Genomic DNA, 21,537 nt, shown 5'->3' on the forward strand with positions numbered 1-21,537 from the left:
GACTCGGAGGCTGGCTCATCCATCACCCAAGCTGAAGTCACTGAGGTTGTTCGCAAACTCCTCGGTGGCAGGGCTCCGGGGGTGGATGAGATCCGCCCTGAGTAACTAAAGTATCTGGATGTTGTAGGACTGTCTTGGTTGACACGTCTCTGCAACATCGCGTGGCGGTCGGGGACCGTGCCTCTGGACTGGCAGACCGGGGTGGTGGTCCCTCTGTTCAAGAAGGGGGACCGGAGGGTGTGTTCCAACTACAGAGGGATCACACTCATCAGCCTCCCGGGTAAGGTCTATTCCAAGGTACTGGAGAGGAGAATCCGACCGATAGTCAAACCTCGGATTCAGGAGGAGCAGAGTGGTTTTCGTCCTGGTTGTGGAACACTGGACCAGCTCTATACCCTCCATCGGGTGCTCGAGGGTTCATGGGAGTTTGCCCAACCAGTCCACATGTGCTTTGTGGATCTGGAGAAGGCTTTCGACTGTGTCCCTCGGGGTGTCCTTTGGGGGGTGCTCCGGGAGTACGGGGTCTGGGGCCCTTTGCTCGGGGCTGTCCGGTCCCTGTATGACCGGAGCAGGAGCTGTGTTCACATTGCCGGCAGTAAGTCAGACCTGTTCCCAGTGCATGTTGGACTCCGCCAGGGCTGCCCTTTGTCACCGGTTCTGTTCATAATTTTTACGGACAGAATTTCTAGGCGCAGTCAGGGGTCGGAGGGTGTCCGGTTTGGGGACCACAGGATCTCATCTCTGCTGTTTGCAGACGATGTTGTCCTGATGGCTCCATCAAACCCGGACCTGCAACATGCACTGGGACGGTTTGAGTGTGAAGCGGCTGGGATGAGAATCAGCACCTCCAAATCCGAGGCCATGGTTCTCGACCGGAAAAAGGTGGCTTGCCCTCTCCAGGTGGGTGGGGTGTCCTTGCCCCAAGTGGAGGAGTTCAAGTATCTCGGGGTCTTGTTCACGAGTGAGGGAAGGATGGAGCGTGAGATCGACAGGCGGATCGGTGCAGCGGCTGCAGTGATGCAGTCGCTGCATCGGACTGTTGTGGTGAAGAAGGAGCTGAGTCGAAAGGCAAAGCTTTCTATTTACCGGTCGGTCTACGTTCTGCCCTCACCTATGGTCATGAGCTTTGGGTAGTGACCGAAAGAACAAGATCGCGGATACAAGCGGTCGAAATGAGTTTCCTCCGCCGTGTGGCTGGGCCGCTGCTCCTCCACGTCGAGAGGAGCCAGCTGAGGTGGCTCGGGCATCTGTTCTGGATGCCTCCTGGGCGCCTCCCTCGGGAGGTGTTTCAGGCATGTCCCACCGGGAAGAGGCCCCGGGGAAGACCCAGGACACGCTGGAGAGACTATGTCTCTCGGCTGGCCTGGGAACGCCTCGGGATCCCCCCGGAGGAGTAAGAGGAAGTGTCTGGGGAGGAGGAAGTCTGGGAGTCCCTGCTCAGACTGCTGCCCCCGCGACCCGGCCCCGGATAAAGCGGCAGAAGATGGATGGATGGATGGCATCAGATGAAAAAAAAAAAGACCCTTTGGACACTTTAATGTAGAACATATGGAGACTATTGCATCATGATGTATTTAACCCTTGTTTTGTTGCATGATTTATTTAACCCTTGTTTTGTTTGCTATTTTTCTAAAAATCTGAAAGTTGTGATTTTTAATTAGTTAAAAATGTAATATTTCCAACAATACCAGATTAGCAGGCTTTGTTGGTCAATAAACATTTGCCCCTAAAATAAAATCTCTCCTATAGCAACGTTGGGATAATTTATTGACATTGACAAGTATTTATGTATTTATAAAACATACAAATACTTTAATTGACTAGAAAGTACTTACATGCTAACATTGATTAACCATTCGGCTCATGATCAAACAAAGCCACCTACACGATACATGACGCTGGTTATAAGACACATTTGAGCTCGTCTCATTCTGCATGATAGCTGACCCTGTCCTCAAGACTAATTACAACAATATTGTCGACATGTCAACGATTTGACACTGTCACACCCGGCAATTATTCTCCAAGTATCATGTTCTCAGTTTTAATAACGGCGGCTAACACACGTCATCTGAACATAAGAAGAGGCAAATTACTGTCGACAATGTCTATCTCGCAAAACAGATGTTGACCATGACAGATGAGCACGCTCCTGTTTGGCCCTTACATTGTTTACTTACATGTAAAGCACTGAGGTAACGACCTTGTTTCACAGGATGGAATCAAATATCATGCAATTGTGTAGTACAACAAATATCTACATCTGTCTTGCATTTATTTAAGTTCAATGTCTCTTTTAACCAAAACGGTCAATTACGGTATAACCTGCCTTCTGTTTACAACACCATACTCAAACCGTCAGGGATCAAGTGAGTCAAAGGTCAATCAGGTACGTAGCAGCTGTGATGGGGAGCTAGCAGAGAACAATATAATGTAAATAATGAAAGACTTAAACAACCTTGAGGAAGAGGCTGCAAAGTTAGAGTACATGTGAACAAACTGGACAGTCGGGGTTTGGGTTCAGGTCAGGGACAAAAATGAAACTCCCCTTTTAGCTTCTCAGACCAGTATCGACCATAGAACACTCCAGAACGACAACGAAACACAAACATTCAAAAACGGGGATCACCTCTCCTTTGATCCTTGAATTGGCCTGGAGGCGTGTCATGCTTGTCGCCATGGAGATATATACTCTTCTCCAAGGAGACGAGAAAATGAGTTACATAGTGCAAGTTTAAAGGACACGTACTAGGCAAATTTGAGTACCTTTGCTTAGTATGAATACAATAATAATGTCTATAGAAAGGAATACATTGTGTTCCATCAGAGGGCAACCTATAGTGGGATTGGGCGTGTCTAATGGCAGCAATAAAAGTTAAACATTAAAAGAACATGCTAATAAAAAGTACATTTTAGTTTAGACATTTGAATAGTTCAGAACGAGTTTGGTGATGATTTTTTGGACTTAAAAATTGCCTTGTATTTCTACGTTTGACCTCACATACTGGGAAAAAATTGAGAAAAACGTTATTTCTGGTGCTTCAGAGCAAAATGACCTTGTGAATGGGCTTGATTAGAGAAGTGTGAATGACGCTGTTTCTGATGAGGGAACATTTGAACATGATAAATACATGATACGTGTCCTTTAAAAGCACATGTATAGTTCATAATAACTCCTGCTTCCTTCTTCTGCAGATCCACACCAATATTCCTCACCTAAAGCTGCCGGTCTCTGACGCACAACTAAACCATTTATATCATCATTTACAGCCAGGCTATTTGTGACGACCCAAACACAATAACGCCAGCCTAGCGATGACGGGAAATTAAATAAAGTGATTTTAAGCGCTAGCGTTGCTGCTGCCTGGCTGTCGTCGCAGGTGTTGCCGCAGCCAGCGTAGGTCATAGATAAGATTATGTCCCACGATGAGATAAACGAATAACCGCGCACCGCTCGGCGTCCGCGGTCCAACCGTCGGGACGCACTTAAGCCTACTTCACTGCGTCCTACTTGGAAATTAAACTTTGCGCGACACTTTAGAGACTCCCACCTCAACACAGGCTTCGTTTTTATTAATTACCTCAGGAAAAGGGGGAGGCTTCTGAGCATTCTAAATAAGGATCACGTCCCTTTATCACTCCAGCATTTTGAGCGTCACTATGCGAAGTATTAAGCTTAAAAGTTGTGAGAATTGTATCCGACAAATATATGGACAGAAGTACACGTCTTTAGGGCGTAATGGATGAAAACACAACAGAGGGAAAGAGGGCGGCCTTATTTGCATTATATATCGTGGCGCTAAAATAAACAGACCTCTGGTGAATAACACGCGCACGGAGATCAGCAAAGTTAATCATTTGCTTGGATGAAAAGTGCATAGAGAAACATATTTATTTTGGCCTATTGCATCTTTATGACCGTAATAAAATATTGTTGCCAGCAAAAGTACACACGGTACTGTCTGTGCATGAAAGGCTTTTAAGGCGATGAACTAAATATACAGCTTTCATTAGTGCTTCATCTACCACTATCTTGCAATAAATGAATATGTAGCGCCCAAACTTGGACTTAAATCCATAAATGTTTTAGTTCAGGGGTAAATGCTCTCTCCGTCGACCGACAAGCCCCTTCTCACGCACATAAGCTGAAACTTATAGGAGTCGGTTTCCAGTTGTACTCACAGTTGTTCGTGTCTCTGGCCACAGCGATGATTCCCATTGGCTGATGAGGTATATCCGCTCGCAGTACTTTAGTGTCCGCTCCTGTGTACTTGTTGGCGCGCAGTACTGCTCTGCGACCCCAGTCCGACCAGTAAATGAAGTCTGCGTAGATGGCCAGGCCGTAGAAGTTTCCAGAGCCCGGCTTGATAATGACCTGGAAATGAAGTAAAGACAGAAGTTTTCAGAAGAGCTGCAAGTACTGAGTATTTTTTCAAGAACATAGTTTAAGTTTGGTTGCAAAATGAGGCACAATCCAAATCTAAAGCCCAATTAGTAGATTGGCAATACTGTAATTATTCAACATAATCAACTCTGCAAACAACAAACTATCTTGCATCTTAACTTTACTGGATGTATTTAAAATGTGAACAGAATCATACTTTAAAACAGCAAAACAAATGAAAACATTACAATGACATATATTTCAAACTTGTTTCAGCCCTAATTTCAACAGATACAGTAACTCTAACAAAAATGTGAAAATGCAGATTTCTAAGTGAATCCACCACCACTAGAACACACAATTGTAGTTCATCTTAATCAACAATTACACAGGAAATTCCTAGATATGCATAATGAATATTACAACTACTACTACTGCATAAGCAACTACCCCTAAACATAAACCCCGACCTTCTAATTACGAAGCAAGTATGACACAGTAAGTATATATATATATAAAGCAGGTAATTGTATACAGTAGGTCATCATCAAGAATATGTGTGATTCAATACTTTCAAATTAAACTTTCAAATATATATAATGAAATGAAGTAAGTAGCTCGACCTCTTCCCATCACTGTGAATAATACAACACAGTAAACTTCCTCCACTTAAACACTGTCAATATTTGCACTGCTTTCCAAATGCAAATCAATTCGTAGCCAGAGGAAGCGTCGGCATAATTTTGAAACACAACCCTCGCTGTACAAAAATCCGCTAAATAACGTTTCCGCTCATTAATCAAGGCGTCGCCCCCGCCGCCCACTTGCCTGCCTAACCCAGATGTTTGAGCGTAACAGATGACAGTTTTGTTTCGCCAAAAAGATGACAAAATCCATGCCGAGCCTCCTTCATGGGACCGTCCGGGATTGTACGGAGAGAAATCCGGGTTTTTAGTATCTGTGTGCAGTCCTATAGCTATTAGCGGGACAGTGTCGTAAAGCTGCCGCGCATTAGCCTCGTGACACGCCGAGATTAATAGGACAGGTGTTGATTAAAGGGCGCGGCGTGCGGAGGGAGGAGGGAGGGAAGTGGAGAAGGGGGGAGAGGATTGTGTAACTGATGCGGGGCCAGATGGATCGGACTGAACATATTGACAGGAAATTAGATTCGGGACACATTTGGTTTACAGCACGCCATGCATTACTATCGTGTCGACATTGTTTACATGCTGCGAATGAAGTCTTTTCCGTGTGTTCCGTGGTGTTGTTGTGGAGCGAAAGGACAGCTGGGGTTCGGGTGACGTCACAACACCCCACAGAGCCGTTTTGTTTTTGACAGAAATGAAAAATCCATGTCGCCAGGAGGAAGATAAATGGATTTAAGCTATACAATAATGTCAAATGTGCTAATTCCTCTTTACTCTTTACTCTTCTTCTATACTATGTGCAGTGAATACGCTTTTTCAGCTTTGTCCAAGCATTTTTTACAATCTATTTGCACGTGTTCTGAAGACTACACTACAATCCCTGCTTTGTATATTACTGATGATGTGTGGTCATGTAGAGTCATGTAGAGACACGGGAGCTTGCCTTCTCATTTATCGTGTGACATCGCAGCACAAATACGTCAAACCCAGATGAAAAGGATGGCATGTATTGGCAAACAGCTCTATTTTAGGCCCCGTAGTCATGATAAAAAGGTCATCTTCCCTCTGTCAAATACTGTGCCATCTTCCTCCCATCAAGCACTTCACTGCCCTTTGTGGAGCCGAGCTTTCATCAATGTGCGCTCTCTGAAATGGCACTGCAGAGCTTCTGTGCAGCCAGCGTCTGCATTGTCCAGCATGTAATAACACTGAACCCCTGAGGAACAGCAATCCAAGCATTCAATTAACACTAAATTATACTCTTAGGTAAACAAATATGCAGGTACACATGGGTTCTTCCTATTTACTTTTTTATATTTCAAAGAAATATTTACAACAACTATAAAATTAAATGTACTCTTAAATCCTTAATAATTAAACACAAGACACAAAGAAATAAGCAAAATATATCTAACAATGTACCAGAACTGTATTGAAGAGAGCCTTAAATAGATAACATTTTATTCTCAGATCTGAGATCTGAAATGTGTCTTTCATTAAAAGAGCAGCTGCATCACATGAGCACAACACAATGACACACAAACAGTTTTGGATGGACTGATGTTTGAAGAACTGTTTGAGCCTGACCCTGTTAAAACGTGGCACAGTAATGACGCCCAGATGGTAACGGCCCATAGTGTTAATGTAGAACATGAATGAGGTCAGAAAAGCTGTTCTTGGCCAATCATAGAGCAATGTTATAACATGAGGCCTCAAACAGTCCAAGGATTGACCCATGACCTTTGAGCATATGGTAGTACTGCCATACAGTACTGCCATATAGCACCACAGTACTGCCATACAGTACTGCCATATAGCACCACAGTACTGCCATACAGTACTGCCATATAGCACCACAGTACTGCCATATAGCACTGCCATACGGCACCACAGTACTGCCATATATATTATAGCACCACAGTACTGCCATATATATTATAGCACCACAGTACTGCCATATATATTATAGCACCACAGTACTGCCATATATATTATAGCACCACAGTACTGCCATATATATTATAGCACCGCAGTACTGCCATATATATTATAGCACCACAGTACTGCCATATATATTATAGCACCACAGTACTGCCATATATATTATAGCACCACAGTACTGCCATATATATTATAGCACCGCAGTACTGCCATATAGCACTGCCATACGGCACCACAGTACTGCCATATATATTATAGCACCACAGTACTGCCATATATATTATAGCACCACAGTACTGCCATATATATTATAGCACCGCAGTACTGCCATATATATTATAGCACCACAGTACTGCCATATATATCATAGCACCACAGTACTGCCATATATATTATAGCACCACAGTACTGCCATATATATCATAGCACCACAGTACTGCCATATATATTATAACACCACAGTACTGCCATATATATTATAGCACCACAGTACTGCCATATATATTATAGCACCACAGTACTGCCATATATATCATAGCACCACAGTACTGCCATATATATTATAGCACCACAGTACTGCCATATATATTATAGCACCACAGTACTGCCATATATATTATAGCACCACAGTACTGCCATATATATTATAGCACCACAGTACTGCCATATATATTATAGCACCACAGTACTGCCATATATATTATAGCACCACAGTACTGCCATATATATTATAGCACCACAGTACTGCCATATATATTATAGCACCACAGTACTGCCATATATATTATAGCACCACAGTACTGCCATATATATCATAGCACCACAGTACTGCCATATATATTATAACACCACAGTACTGCCATATATATTATAGCACCACAGTACTGCCATATATATTATAGCACCACAGTACTGCCATATATATTATAGCACCACAGTACTGCCATATATATTATAACACCACAGTACTGCCATATATATTATAACACCACAGTACTGCCATATATATTATAGCACCACAGTACTGCCATATATATTATAGCACCACAGTACTGCCATATATATTATAGCACCACAGTACTGCCATATATATTATAGCACCACAGTACTGCCATACTGCACTAGAGTACTGCAGAGCACTGAGGATGAATGAGCTGAGGAACAGCATGATCATGACACCCAAATATTTGTATGACTTTATGCCAACTGTGGAAACTACTACTACTACTACTCCTACTACTATCACTACAACGTCTACAACAACAACAACAACAACAACAACAACAACAACAACAACAACAACAACTACTACTAGAACAACAGTGTTCTCGCTGAGGGGTTTTGGCACGGCGGGCCCCCATGCTCCGGCGGGCCCCCATGCTCCGGCGGGCCCCCATGCTCCGGCGGGCCCCCATGCTCCGGCGGGCCCCTGTCATGCTCAAAAGATACTGCCAAGTATTAAGATAACCGTGCTCGCGGTGCGCACGAAAAGCACCACGGCGCTCGCACAGTCCCCAAAAGATATGGAAGGCCAATATGATCACACTCCACCACTTAGGAGCGGCGTATGGCGTAAATTAAGAGAACGTTTACGGCGCACAGCGTAACGTCAGACGGCTCATGGCGTTAAAAGTACTGCTTTATTTTGTAAAAGCGTCAGAAAATACGCTACTTAGTGCCGGAGTGTGATCATATTGGCTTTCCATGTTGAGCCCCGCACATGTTTTAAGTACTTTTTGCGAGCGCCGGTCCCACCGCCATCCTCCAACCACAGCACAGCGACAACACTGTACTACAATCACTACTCCTACTATACAACAACAACTACAAATATTAAACCAATATGCGAGGGTGTTGTACCCAAAGTAAAGTAGGGTAAACATTTAAGTAAAGTAAAGTTTACCCAACACGAAAAGATTCATTCAGATCAAAAAATAAAGAAATAAAAGCATAAATAATCCTTATAAATAAACGACTAATTACTACTAATACTGCGACCAGAGTGGTTACTTTAATCTCTTTAAATAACGACTCTGGTAGAAAGATTAGAGATCTCTTTAAATAATTACCCTGATAGTAGTTATTTAAAACCTTTAGATTAGAGATTAGTATTAATTCAGTCAATTAATACTCAAGTTGAAGTACCAAAAAGGTTCCACCGGTAATTGGTTTTCGATTTCAAAGCAAAGACTACTATAAGTATAAAATATTACGGTTTGCTGCTGTTGCCACCACTTCTCATGTGTGTGTGTTTCATGACATCTTTTCTAGGGTTTTGGATTAGAAACCTGAGGCTTTCCCATAAGTCTGTGCAAAAGTAATCAAAAAGATGAAGGTGTTTAACAGAAGCCATGATTTTCCCTGAGTTTAGTCCAATGTATTTGGGCAATAGGTCGTGTTCACGTTGTGGTATTTAATCATCAAATCTCACTACGGAGGATTCACAGCTTTTGAAATCAGGAACCGAACTGAAAATAGCAGAACTGGATTGATTTTGTGAGGGTTTGAATCTACACAATGATCAAGTTAATTCAGTTATTCCACCTTACTGGACAAGTGGCTGAGTGGTATGATATTGGCCATAGAACAAGGTCAATTCATTTCCAACATGAGGCAGATTATATTTGCCACCAACATATTCCATAAATATAACACAATAGCACTCCAAGTATGTTATACCCACATCCTGCCTGTATCCTGTGCTTGAGTGCTCTTAGTATTTCTGCAGTTTGAGTGAAGCGCTGAAGCCGACCATGAGCTTCCTGTTTAATTCACACATTTTAATTGGGACGGCGGACGAGCACCCACAGGGCTTTGCTTTGCACAGCTTTCATTAGCGGAGGCAGTCTGCAGTCGGGGCAGTGGGGCACCCAGAGGTGAAGTCTTCCACAGCCTCGCGACCCTATTCAGCAAACATATGAGTAGCTAATTGAGATGGGCCAAGGAGCTGAGCGGCTAAGGTCGTGTCAAGTTAAAAAAAAAAGAAGGGAAAAAGTGAAATCCTCTGCAAAAATAGCACCTTAAACTGAGCACCCTGGGATCCAACGATGTGTTCACCTGATACATTATGCATGCCATGTTCAAAACCACATCTCAAACTTCATAAGATGCGTAGGATTTGTTTCTATTTTGCACTCGTAAACCACTTGAATTAATAATAGATATTTGTTGTCACAGGGTTAAGAAGTAAGTAATTCCATTGTGACAATCATAATTAAACGTAATTGTGTTTATTTGACTCAATTGAACACATTACGGCAGCTGTGAAAGCTTCATTCAATAATTGATTGCAGCTACTATTTATGGGAGAGTAACACACATGGTAAAGACTAGACTGAAAATACAACTTTATTTCTGACATTGCACAAAGGAGAATCCTCTTTGTCACCCACAGTGTAAGACTGTGCGGGAAAATGTAAATGTTTAAATTATGTCAATACGTTGTGAGGGTATTTTTAAGTTAAAATGTAAATGATCTTGATCTTATCGGGATGGTAGTTCCTTGATTCCATTCTACTGTGATACTGATATTTAATTTGTTTCTTATTTTTACAAGTCTATTTGTATTGTTTTGATAACTTCTATTTTTGGGTTTTTACATGTTTTTTGTGAAAATGATTTCTTCTAAATTTTAATCCTCCTGCTTTGAATACAATTAATTCTGATTCTGAAATTAAAACGTGTTTTGGTAACAGTAAACTGCTGCAAAGCCAAACTACTTTACTACTTTCATTGTACTTTAATTCAAGAAAAATACATTGCATTTCTTATTAAGATCTTAAAAACCTTCTTGGGTTGTCCTTTGAAGTGTCTAATTTGATAATTAGACTCGTCATTATATCACATTGTTACAAGCTTTGTTTTGTATAATGACAAAAATAATGATTTACTTTTTTAATAATACATCTATAATAATTCCAAATAAATAAGATAATACATTTCAGTGTGCGATGCATCGTTCACATAAACTGTGATGCAAAACAACAATTGGATTTTAGTGGTTATTTGCAGCATAAACAATGTAAACAGTTATTACAGGTTAAATTTGGCATTAAATAACATTCTGTTATTTAATATGTTAGACACATTCATTTAACCTCTACATTTCTGTAACCGGTTTAACATGCCCATATTGGTTACTTACATACACAAGTTATTTACGCTCTGAGGTTTTAACCTGTTGCCTAGAATGCAAAATTATGCAAAATTAGGACGGCTGCGATTAACAATTTAAAGCAAAATATTAGCTCTTTTAAATGGCATTAAGTCCTCAAAATGTTTCATACAACAGAGAGCTGAAAAACCACCACTCACATATCGACTGGAGCCATCAAAATCGCATCTCTCGATCTTGCCCAGCGTCCCGTCTGAAAAGTAGATCTTCTCGGCGCTGTGGTCAATGGCGAGGCCGTTGGGAGTCAGGATGTCCGAGCTGACGATGAGCTGCACGCTTTTGCCCGACAGCGTGGACCTCATGATACTGGGCCGCTGCTCGTTCCAGTTGGTCCAAAACATCAGGCTGCAACGCGACAGAGAAAAAAAACATGCAATTACGGTGTCAGTGGGACGCCGTCTTGGCTCTGCGGACGGGAAAACACTCCGCTTTAAGTGTGCTAATGTGTAGATGTCACCAGATAATTGGACTCTTTCAAACGAGGAAAAACAAACAGCTAAACAGATATATAAAGCCCGGAATTACATTAGGAGGAATGGGGCCGTCTATGCATTAGCTGTTCTGTAATTGAACTCTCCATTTGCTGGTTGGAAATGTCCGTTGACATTTGATTTCACCGCTAAATTAATTAGTCAATTAAAAGTGGAGTAAGAAGTTTGCTGGCAGTAGTAATAAAAACAGTTAATGGTCGTCATTTCACAATACGTTGTGCACTTGTGGGAGCCCTGAAGGGACGTACGACTGTCATTGCATACTTTCTATTTGAATGCAGGAGCGTCTGGAACTAGACTATAAAGCATGACAAACAAACGTCCTTATGTGAGACGTGCCAATCACAGCCGTTCATTTGTAGGACGTGTCTCTCAAATATGGACAAAAATCTCCTCTGAATCATTCTCGTGAAGACAGTGCTTTCCTTGTTGACTTTGCCGACTCTTGTGATCGTTTTACTTTGTTTTTTAGTTATTTTTGATACGAGCGGTCCAAGGCTCATACAAAGTGGTATTTTCTCCCAGATTGCCTATGTAGGAGAAATGTGATTGGTTAATCCGCCTGTCAATCACGACCATAGGCAATCTGAGAGATAAGACACAGTTCCTCTTTGTAAAATAGTGTAAAAGCATGTTGTCTTGGTTGGTCGAATCCAATGACGAGATTCAAACTAGATCGATATGTAAATGTGCGTGACAGAAAAAAAAGAATAAGATCATTGTTTTAATGTTGGGATGTGACAAATGTAGTAGTTGTAGAAATAAGATGATTGTAATAGGATGTGTGCTGAAATTTGTATTCGGATTTATGGAAATATGCCAAAAATACAAGCATCGTGGCATTGAAGCGAAGTTATTTATGATTTTGCAGAGTTAATTACCAAAACCGTTCATTCATTTGGCGAATACATAACTATCTCACCAATTGAGATGAATGTAGGTCACACAAGATTTAATTGACTGATGAGATGTTCAGTAAATTATTCTTTATTCCATTTTATCTGTAGACATTGAAACACTCTTATCATTTGGATTTTGCATAATTCAACCGCTGCATATGAAATTGTCCCTAATGTACACCAAACTTATTTTTTACTGCTTCTGGGCCCTCTTCTCACTCTTCCCTCTATAATGAAGTCCGGTCCAGCGGGATAATAAGGTTTTCGGTCAGGAGTCACAACCAGGGACTGCTAATTAATCAGAGTTCTAATTACGAGACAGTGTTGCGGAAGTGGGATGGATCTGGTGCCAAATGGCCGAGCAATGATATAGTCCGCTGCGGTCCAGAAATTAATTTAGCGACTACACGAGGAACAAGATACGAGGTCTTTTCAGATTCCCGGTGATGCACTGTGATCGTGATGATGCCGGTGTGAGGGCGGTTTAACGCAAACGCTGCTGCGGAGGCTGGTGAAAACGTGGAGCGGCGTTTTCTCAACGGTTTTGGGGAATCAAAATGAACCTGAGGCGATGAAATTGATTGTTTGCTTTGGCTGTAATCTGGTGTTAATAAGGCTTACCAAAATAGATGACTCATTTACATGTGTGATTAGTGTCTGCAGACTAAATCACCGTGACAGAAGCTACAACGGGCGAAGATATGAAAAACATCTGAAATTAACAAAGACAAATACACTGACGTCACAGCACTTCTGATGTGTTTGAAGTTTACACAACAAATATACAACATTATTTGATACAGTAGATCACATAAGTGTAGATGTGTAAATCACCCGTCCCATGTCTTAACCTGGTCAAATAAACGTTAATACATAAAATAAATAATACCCCTCTACAGCAAAACAGTAATTCAATGGACAGACGTTTGATTCATTAAATTATCACCATTTTACAAGTCTTATCTTTGTGAAAAGTCTCATCAGAAACATGGATACTGACTTGTGGCACTCGTGCAGGGCGAGCGTGTGCGGATGGTCCTCCTCAGACAGTGTGACCACGGCGTCTCTGTAGAAGCCGCTCACTCTGGTCTGGTCCACAGTGTGGCGGCTTATGGAGGAGGACGTGGAGCTGCTCCAGTACAGAGTGTCCCAGCCCCGGTGGTACGCCAGACCCTCCACCGAGCCCACATCTGCGGCACAAAGCAGAGTCTGAGAGGGGAAATCATACCAAAATGCTCTGTTGGGCTTTAATTTTGAACTCAATTCGGGTCTCATTTATAAAAGTCTTACTAAAAGAGTACAATATGTTCGGACAAAATCATCTTCTGCTTCGTCTCGGAAAGCGTCAGTTTTTGGATTGGACCAGACATTTTCACGTCAAGTTATCGTTTTAAAGATCACAATTGTAACATGGAAAGTCATGTATGTAACCATTATTACCATTACCATTATTTTTTGTACATATGCAGGCTTTATAAATGAGACCCTAGAAGAGAACGAGGACGCTATGCTAGTTCAGGGGTAAATGCTCATACAGTTGAAACCCACTGAAGTTGCATTCACACTTTCACACACACCACGTCACGGACTGAACTGTGACTAAATCTGGAACTAAATCAGGTTTAAGATTAAACCAGGACTAGAAGACCAAACAATGTCAAAATCTAAACTAAACTCAAGCAAAATCAGCACCAAACCTACTGTATGTGTGATAATAATGAAGAAGTTACGTTACCAAACCATTATGTGGAGAGCCCGTATCTGCAGTCTGTTTGCATTTTAACAGTAAATAATTCAATAGTACTATAATTCACTGTAATATCCAAAAGAATACAGTTTGAGTTGGTTGAGTTGACAAGACAAGGTTGTTAAAAGAATACAACAGAAAAATAAGAGCAACCAGCCATGCAGCATGTTATAAATGCATTGAATTATTAACTTCACAAATGTATAAAAGGCAATTTCAATGAACAAGGTCAAACACAAAAACATTTCCCCTGCATCCATGGAGACAAAAGTTGAGGACTATTGTAAATCAAATCAGACTTTCTTTGTTGTAAACTTCATAAAGTCTATGGAGCCACTGGACCTTGAAAAGATGGGCATCAGTTTATCAAGCGCTCAGAGAATTGCTTTTGCTGGCGTGGGGGAAAGATTACCTGAATGAAGCAAAGACTCGCATGTGCATTTGCTCAGGCATAACGGCTTTTTGTTGTTTAATAAATAAAAAAAGAATAAAAACTAAAAAATAGGCTTACAAGACAAGTATGTGTGAAGTTCTTTTTCATTGACATTGTTGTGGCAGTAAAGTGGGCGGGCTCTGCCACTGGAACATGTTGGTTTAGATAGCGTCAGCTGTCAGTCACTTTAAGAGTCACTCACGTCAGTCGACCTCTGACCTCACCTACTTCCTGTCCCTCGTGTCGTCCCGCGTCACGCTCCGTCTAAGGTTTGGGGGGCTAGTTAGAGGCCGCGTGTGTTGCATACGCCGGTATGTTTGTGACCGTGTCGGGGGGATTGGCTCCACCGTGAAGCCGAGCCTTGTGTCCCAGTCCGACCTCAGGTGCCACACTCATGTCCCCGAGGTGTGCAACCACTTTGAACGAGATTCTTTATGACGAACTGTGACGGAGGATGAAGTAACGAGTGCAAATGGATTACCAAGAAAATGAACTGTTAAATTAGTTCAAGCTGATTTATTTAAATAACGTCAACCTGGCCTCTGTTCGGTCAACAACAAACGTGTGAGCCTTCACCTTCGTCGAGTCAGAACCCTGGCTCCTTCTCTGATGATAGGTGCGTGAAGTGCAGTGTAGTGGTAGTTTTGGAGGCCAGGGTTACGGAGTTAGAAGCGCGGATCCGCTGTTTAGAGGAGCTTAAGTCCAGTTATAGTTCGGTTTTAGCGCGAGGGCTACCGGACCGCGCTGCAGGGCGTAGCATTAGCATTAGCAGTAGCAGTAAGGCCGAGCTCAGCCCCTCAGCGTCTCCCGTGCAGCCGGGACTAGACCAGGAACAGAATAGGGACCATTTTGTGACAGTTCGGAGGGGACAAGGCGCTAAACGCCGAACCTCAGAGCGCCGTGAGCTTCACGTCTATAATAGGTTTTCTCCCCTCAGCGATCACACGCCCGCTGAACACACTAGAGAAACTCTTGTAATTGGGAGTTCTATTGTTAGAGACGTGAAGCTGCCAGCTGCTAGCGTTAGGTGTTACCCGGGGGCCAGAATGGGTGACATCGAAGGAAACCTTAGGATCTTAAAGCGGAGTAGGACCCGTTTCCGGCGAGTCGTGGTTCACGCAGGCGGTAACGACGCCCGGCGGAGACAATCAGAGGTGCTCAAAGTTCAAGTAGCCGCGGTGTGTGACCTAGCGAAGTCGATGTCGGACACTGTAATATTTTCTGGTCCCCTGCCCAATCGGATCAATGCTGAATTGTACAGCCGTCTCTCAGCATTCAACAGCTGGTTATCCAGATGGTGCCCTCAAAACATCGTTGTCTTTATTGATAACTGGAGTGCGTTTTGGAGAAAGCCCGGGCTCATACGCAGGGATGGCATCCATCCGACTTCGGAGGGTACATCCCTATTAGTTCGGAATTTGACCGATAGTCTTAGTCGTGTTAAGTGACCATCTAGGGATGAGCCCCAGGTGCAGAGCAGCAGTTCAAGACGCTCCTCTGTCGCTGAACTCTCGCCCGTTCTGTTACATGTGAAGTGTTCAGATTCAAGACAGATAGAGACTGTGTGTGTCCCTCGTGTCCCTCGTACAAATAATGCCAAAAAGTCACATCTCAGAAAAAATATTTCAGGCGTCAGACCAAATAACTTAAGGAAAATAACAATCACAAATACACAAATGAATAAACACGTAAAATGTGGACTGCTAAACATTAGAGCAATTTCCTCCAAATCGCTCTTAGTTAATGAATTAATTAGTGACTATAACATAGATCTTCTAGCTCTAACTGAAACGTGGCTTCAACAAGACGACTACGTCAGACTAAATGAGTCCACCCCACCCAGCCATGTTAACTTTCAGACTGCCAGGAGCACAGGCCGAGGTGGTGGTGTGGCAGTGATCTCCCACTCAAGCCTACTCATGAGCCCTAAAACTAACAATGCATTTCACTCATTTGAAAGCCTTATGCTGTCGATCACATGTCCAAATATGAAAAACCAAAAAGGAGTTTTGTTCATAGTTATCTACCGACCTCCTGGTCCCTACTCAGAGTTTTTTAACAGAGTTTTCTGACTTTATATCAAACTTAGTGTTAGCCTGGGATAAAATAGTTATAGTTGGAGACTTTAATATCCACGTGAACATGAGTGATGACGCTCTCAGTAATGCCTTCAGCGCCTTGTTAGACAGCATTGGTTTCACTCAGAATGTAAATAAACCGACTCACACTCACAAGAACACTCTGGATCTTGTCCTAACGTATGGAACAGAGATTAGTGACCTCAGTGTCCTCCCTCAAAACCCTATATTGTCAGATCATTTCCTAATTACCTTTCAGTTTATTCTTAAAGATCATCCAGTCCCACAAAATAAAGTTATAATGAAAAGGACAATATCTGAAAAATATATCTCAAAATTCAAAGAAATAATAGAGCCAATATTCAGTGACATGTCATGTGATCCTGCTGAGAACAGTTTTAGTCCCAGTTTAAGTGATCAATGTGTCGACTTGACCATGAATTCTCTGAAGTCTGCTCTTGACGTTGTCGCGCCGTTAAAACAGAAGGTCATTAGGCCAAAGCGCGCCTCCCCCTGGTACAACCAAGAACTGCGTTCACATAAACAAAGAGTTAGAAAGTTAGAGGGATTATTTCGTCGCTCTCACACCGAAGAATCCCTAAAAGCATGGAAAAGTTGCCTGCTGTCCTATAAGCAGGCTCTGCGTAAGGCCCAAACCAGATATTATTCAAATCTAATAGAAGTCAACAAAAGTAACACTAAATTCCTTTTCAGCACTGTAGCTAGGCTAACAAACTGTCACAGTGCAGTAGAGCCCTCAATCCCAGCTACACTTAGCTCTGATTATTTCCTCCTATTTTTTAATAATAAAATAAAAACAATCAGAGATAAATTAGATGAAATTACCCCCGCTATTAGCCCTGAACTAGCCCAAGCTGTAAATCTAACGTCCCATATAAATCCACCTGTAAACCTAGAAAGGTTCACAGCTGTTGATCAAGCAGAGATAACTTCAGCCATTATGTCCTCTAAAAGCTCAACTTGTGTCCTAGACCCCATTCCAAGCAGACTCCTCAAAGACATTCTTCCCCTAATTATAGACTCTATTCTTAATATAATAAATACTTCACTCGAAAGTGGCTATGTTCCACAGTCCTTCAAACATGCAGTCATTAAACCTCTTCTGAAAAAGCCTAATCTAGATCCCGACCTATTGGTAAACTACAGACCTATTTCAAATCTTCCCTTCGTCTCTAAAATCCTTGAAAAAGTTGTAGTAAAACAGCTTTGTCGCCACCTGCAGGACAATAACTTATTTGAAGTTTTCCAGTCAGGGTTCAGAGCCCACCACAGCACTGAAACTGCACTAGTTAAAGTCACAAATGATTTGTTATTAGCCGCTGACGATGGACTGGTCTCAATCCTGGTTCTGTTGGACCTCAGCGCAGCGTTTGACACCATCGACCACAACATTCTACTGCAGAGGTTAGAATGTGATGTAGGTGTCAGAGGAACAGCCCTCAGCTGGTTTAAATCCTATCTATCTGATAGGTTCCAATTTGTTAATGTAAACCAGAGCTCCTCACCAAGCTCTAAAGTAATTTACGGTGTGCCACAGGGTTCGGTACTCGGTCCAATTCTGTTTACTCTTTATATGCTACCATTAGGCAACATTATCAGAAAGCATGGCATTAACTTCCACTGCTATGCAGATGACACTCAGCTGTATTTATCAATGAAACCTGATCAGAGCGATCAAGTAGACAGACTTAGTACTTGTGTGAAGGAGATAAAAACCTGGATGACACTAAACTACCTGCTTCTTAACCCTGAAAAAACCGAGGTCATTGTGCTTGGCCCTAAGCATCTACGAGACGCTCTATCTGAGCAGATAGTCACACTGGACAATGTCAATGTAGCCTCCAGTTCTACTGTAAGAAACCTTGGAGTCTTATTTGACCAGGAGCTCTCATTTAAAGCTCATATAAATCAAGCTTGTAAAACAGCCTATTTCCATTTGCGCAACATCGCCAAAATCAGAAGAATCCTGCCTAAAAGTGATGCCGAAAAACTTATCCATGCATTTGTAACGACTAGATTAGACTACTGTAACTCCCTGCTTGCAGCGTGTCCTAAAAGCTCCATAAAAAGCTTTCAACTGGTTCAAAATGCAGCAGCAAGATTACTAACAGGAACAAAAAGAAGAGAGCACATTACGCCAGTGCTGAAGTCTCTTCACTGGCTCCCCGTCGAGTCTAGAATCAAATTCAAAATTCTACTCTTGACCTACAAAGCCATAAATGACATGGCCCCATCCTACCTCAAAGATGCTATAGAACCATATCATCCAAACAGAGCTCTTCGCTCTCAGAATGCTGGCCTTCTGGTGGTGCCAAGAGTCTCTAAAAGTACTGTAGGAGGTAGAGCGTTTAGCTACCAAGCTCCTGTGTTATGGAATCAGCTCCCGACCCATGTTAAATATGCTGACACAGTCTCTTCATTTAAGTCCAGGCTTAAAACGTTCCTCTTCGAAATCGCTTATGGTCAGAGTAGTTAGGAACAGAAAGATAAACCCACAGCTTCAGCTACGCTGCCCTAGGAGTAACTATGCTGGGGGAAGTATGACAGCTTGAGCACTATCCTCTTCTTCTTCTGACTACTTATGCTATCAAACAATATTTATTTTTTGATTCCACTTGCAAACTGTTCACCGCCTTCTTTTCTTTCTCTCACTCCTGAGGACCTGTGGACCCAGATGCCCCTCCCCTGGTGAAGTGGTCCCTGCCCTGTGTGGACGGTCCCTCATCTGCCTGAAGAGTGGCTCCAGTTCGCCTCAGTCGGTCCCTCATCTGCCTGAAGAGTGGGTCCAGCTCGCCTCCGACGGTCCCTCATCTGCCTGAAGAGTGGGTCCAGCTCGCCTCCGACGGTCCCTCTTCTGCCTGAAGAGTGGGTCCAGCTCGACTCAGACGGTCCCTCTTCTGCCTGAAGAGTGGGTCCAGCTCGACTCAGACGGTCCCTCATCTGCCTGAAGAGTGGGTCCAGCTCGACTCAGACGGTCCCTCTTCTGCCTGAAGAGTGGGTCCAGCTCGACTCAGACGGTCCCTCATCTGCCTGAAGAGTGGGTCCAGCTCGACTCTGATGGTCCCTCATCTGCCTGAAGAGTGGGTCCAGCTCGACTCAGACGGTCCCTCATCTGTCTGAAGAGTGGGTCCAGCTCGCCTCAGTCGGTCCCTCTTCTGCCTGAAGAGTGGGTCCAGCTCCAGTCTCCTTGTGTCCGTCTGTCCGTCTGTGAGAGTCGGATCTCTCCTTCACTGGAACTCCTCCAGGTTTCTACGCTTTTTTCCCAAAGAGGTTTTTTTTGTAGTTTTTCCTGGCCGAGAAGGAGAGTCTAAGGACAGAGGACCCTGGGACATCGTCCCTCGCCACCACAGACATTGTCTGACTTCATCGCCACCACAGACATTGTCTGACTTCATCGCCACCACAGACATTGTCTGACTTCATCGCCACCACAGACATTGTTGATTCATTTCTCCCTGTGGCCCTCAGAGGCAACTGTTGTTGTGATTTTGGGCCTTACAAAAATAAATTGATTTGATTTGATTTGAATAACAAAGTCTGAACTCTGCTCCAAACCACAGGTTTTTACTGACATATGATGACGGCTGTGGACCTCTCGATTAAAAAGTCCCAAGACTATTACTGCTGATTAGTAATTATATAATTTGTGTATGGTTAGTTCTTTAATTTGTAAGTTTTTAACACAAATCCAAAAAAGAGCTAAACAAACCGTTTGAATTTCATTTTTTTCCAGACAATTGTGTAGACTTTTACCCTAAAGTTTCTAGTGTCCTAAGGAGCTGGAGGAGGGACTCGGTGGCTTGGCCTGTGCTGGTGTGGATCTGTGGTGGATCTGTGGTGGATCAGTGGTGGATCTGTGGTGGATCTGTGGTGGATCAGTGGTGGATCTGTGGTGGATCTGTGGTGGATCTGTGGTGGATCTGTGGTGGATCAGTGGTGGATCTGTGGTGGATCAGTGGTGGATCAGTGGTGGATCTGTGGTGGATCTGTGGTGGATCTGTGGTGGATCTGTGGTGGATCTGTGGTGGATCAGTGGTGGATCTGTGGTGGATCAGTGGTGGATCTGTGGTGGATCAGTGGTGGATCTGTGGTGGATCTGTGGTGGATCTGTGGTGGATCTGTGGTGGATCTGTGGTGGATCAGTGGTGGATCTGTGGTGGATCAGTGGTGGATCTGTGGTGGATCTGTGGTGGATCTGTGGTGGATCTGTGGTGGATCTGTGGCCACTGCGCAGCTCTCTAACCTCAGCTCGTCTGTAATGTTAGGCCAAAATAAAAATATGAAACTAACAAAACTGAATTGTTTTTGTGTAATTCTGCTCAGATATTTTTTGAATTGGAGAAGCTAAAGAACAAACCACACACATATTCAAAGTATCTACATTACAATGAACACAGTTGATTTAATATAACTGAAACTATTGTGCAAAAAAGTATAGTCAAACATAAAACGATAATATTCATATTGCAGTACTTATCAGCCATATCTCATAACCCCCTCTAACTTGGAGGTCTTTGCAACTGTTTGACACTAACTATATTCAAACAAAAGTAAGGTTGAGGTTGTGACTCAATGTTATAAATCATTTCAATAAACTCACTCCCTCAAATAATTGATAAGACATCCACAGTCAAAATCGCCCAAGCAGATTTCTATTCAGCGCACAGTCAGAGGGCGCACCATCAATTATTTTGGGCTTGGTAATGGGTGTCGGATCGATGC

The 21,537-nt window shown here is 42.8% G+C and overlaps 1 protein-coding gene across 1 annotated transcript in view; it reads right to left on the reverse strand.

Annotated features, from left to right (window-relative positions):
- Positions 1-21,537, reverse strand: part of lrp1bb (low density lipoprotein receptor-related protein 1Bb) — a 512,409-nt gene that overhangs the window by 123,571 nt on the left and 367,301 nt on the right. The window contains exons 42-44 of the mRNA XM_072445180.1: positions 13,537-13,726; positions 11,287-11,491; positions 4,183-4,375 (exon numbers count right to left, since the gene is read on the reverse strand). Of these exons, the coding sequence (XP_072301281.1) occupies positions 4,183-4,375; positions 11,287-11,491; positions 13,537-13,726 (588 nt within the window). The remainder of the gene's footprint in view (positions 1-4,182; positions 4,376-11,286; positions 11,492-13,536; positions 13,727-21,537) is intronic.

The sequence above is a fragment of the Eucyclogobius newberryi genome, unplaced genomic scaffold, assembly GCF_026437365.1.
Source record: "Eucyclogobius newberryi isolate DKJ021-1_F unplaced genomic scaffold, fEucNew1.0.hap1 SCAF_14, whole genome shotgun sequence".
NCBI lineage: Eukaryota > Metazoa > Chordata > Actinopteri > Gobiiformes > Gobiidae > Eucyclogobius > Eucyclogobius newberryi.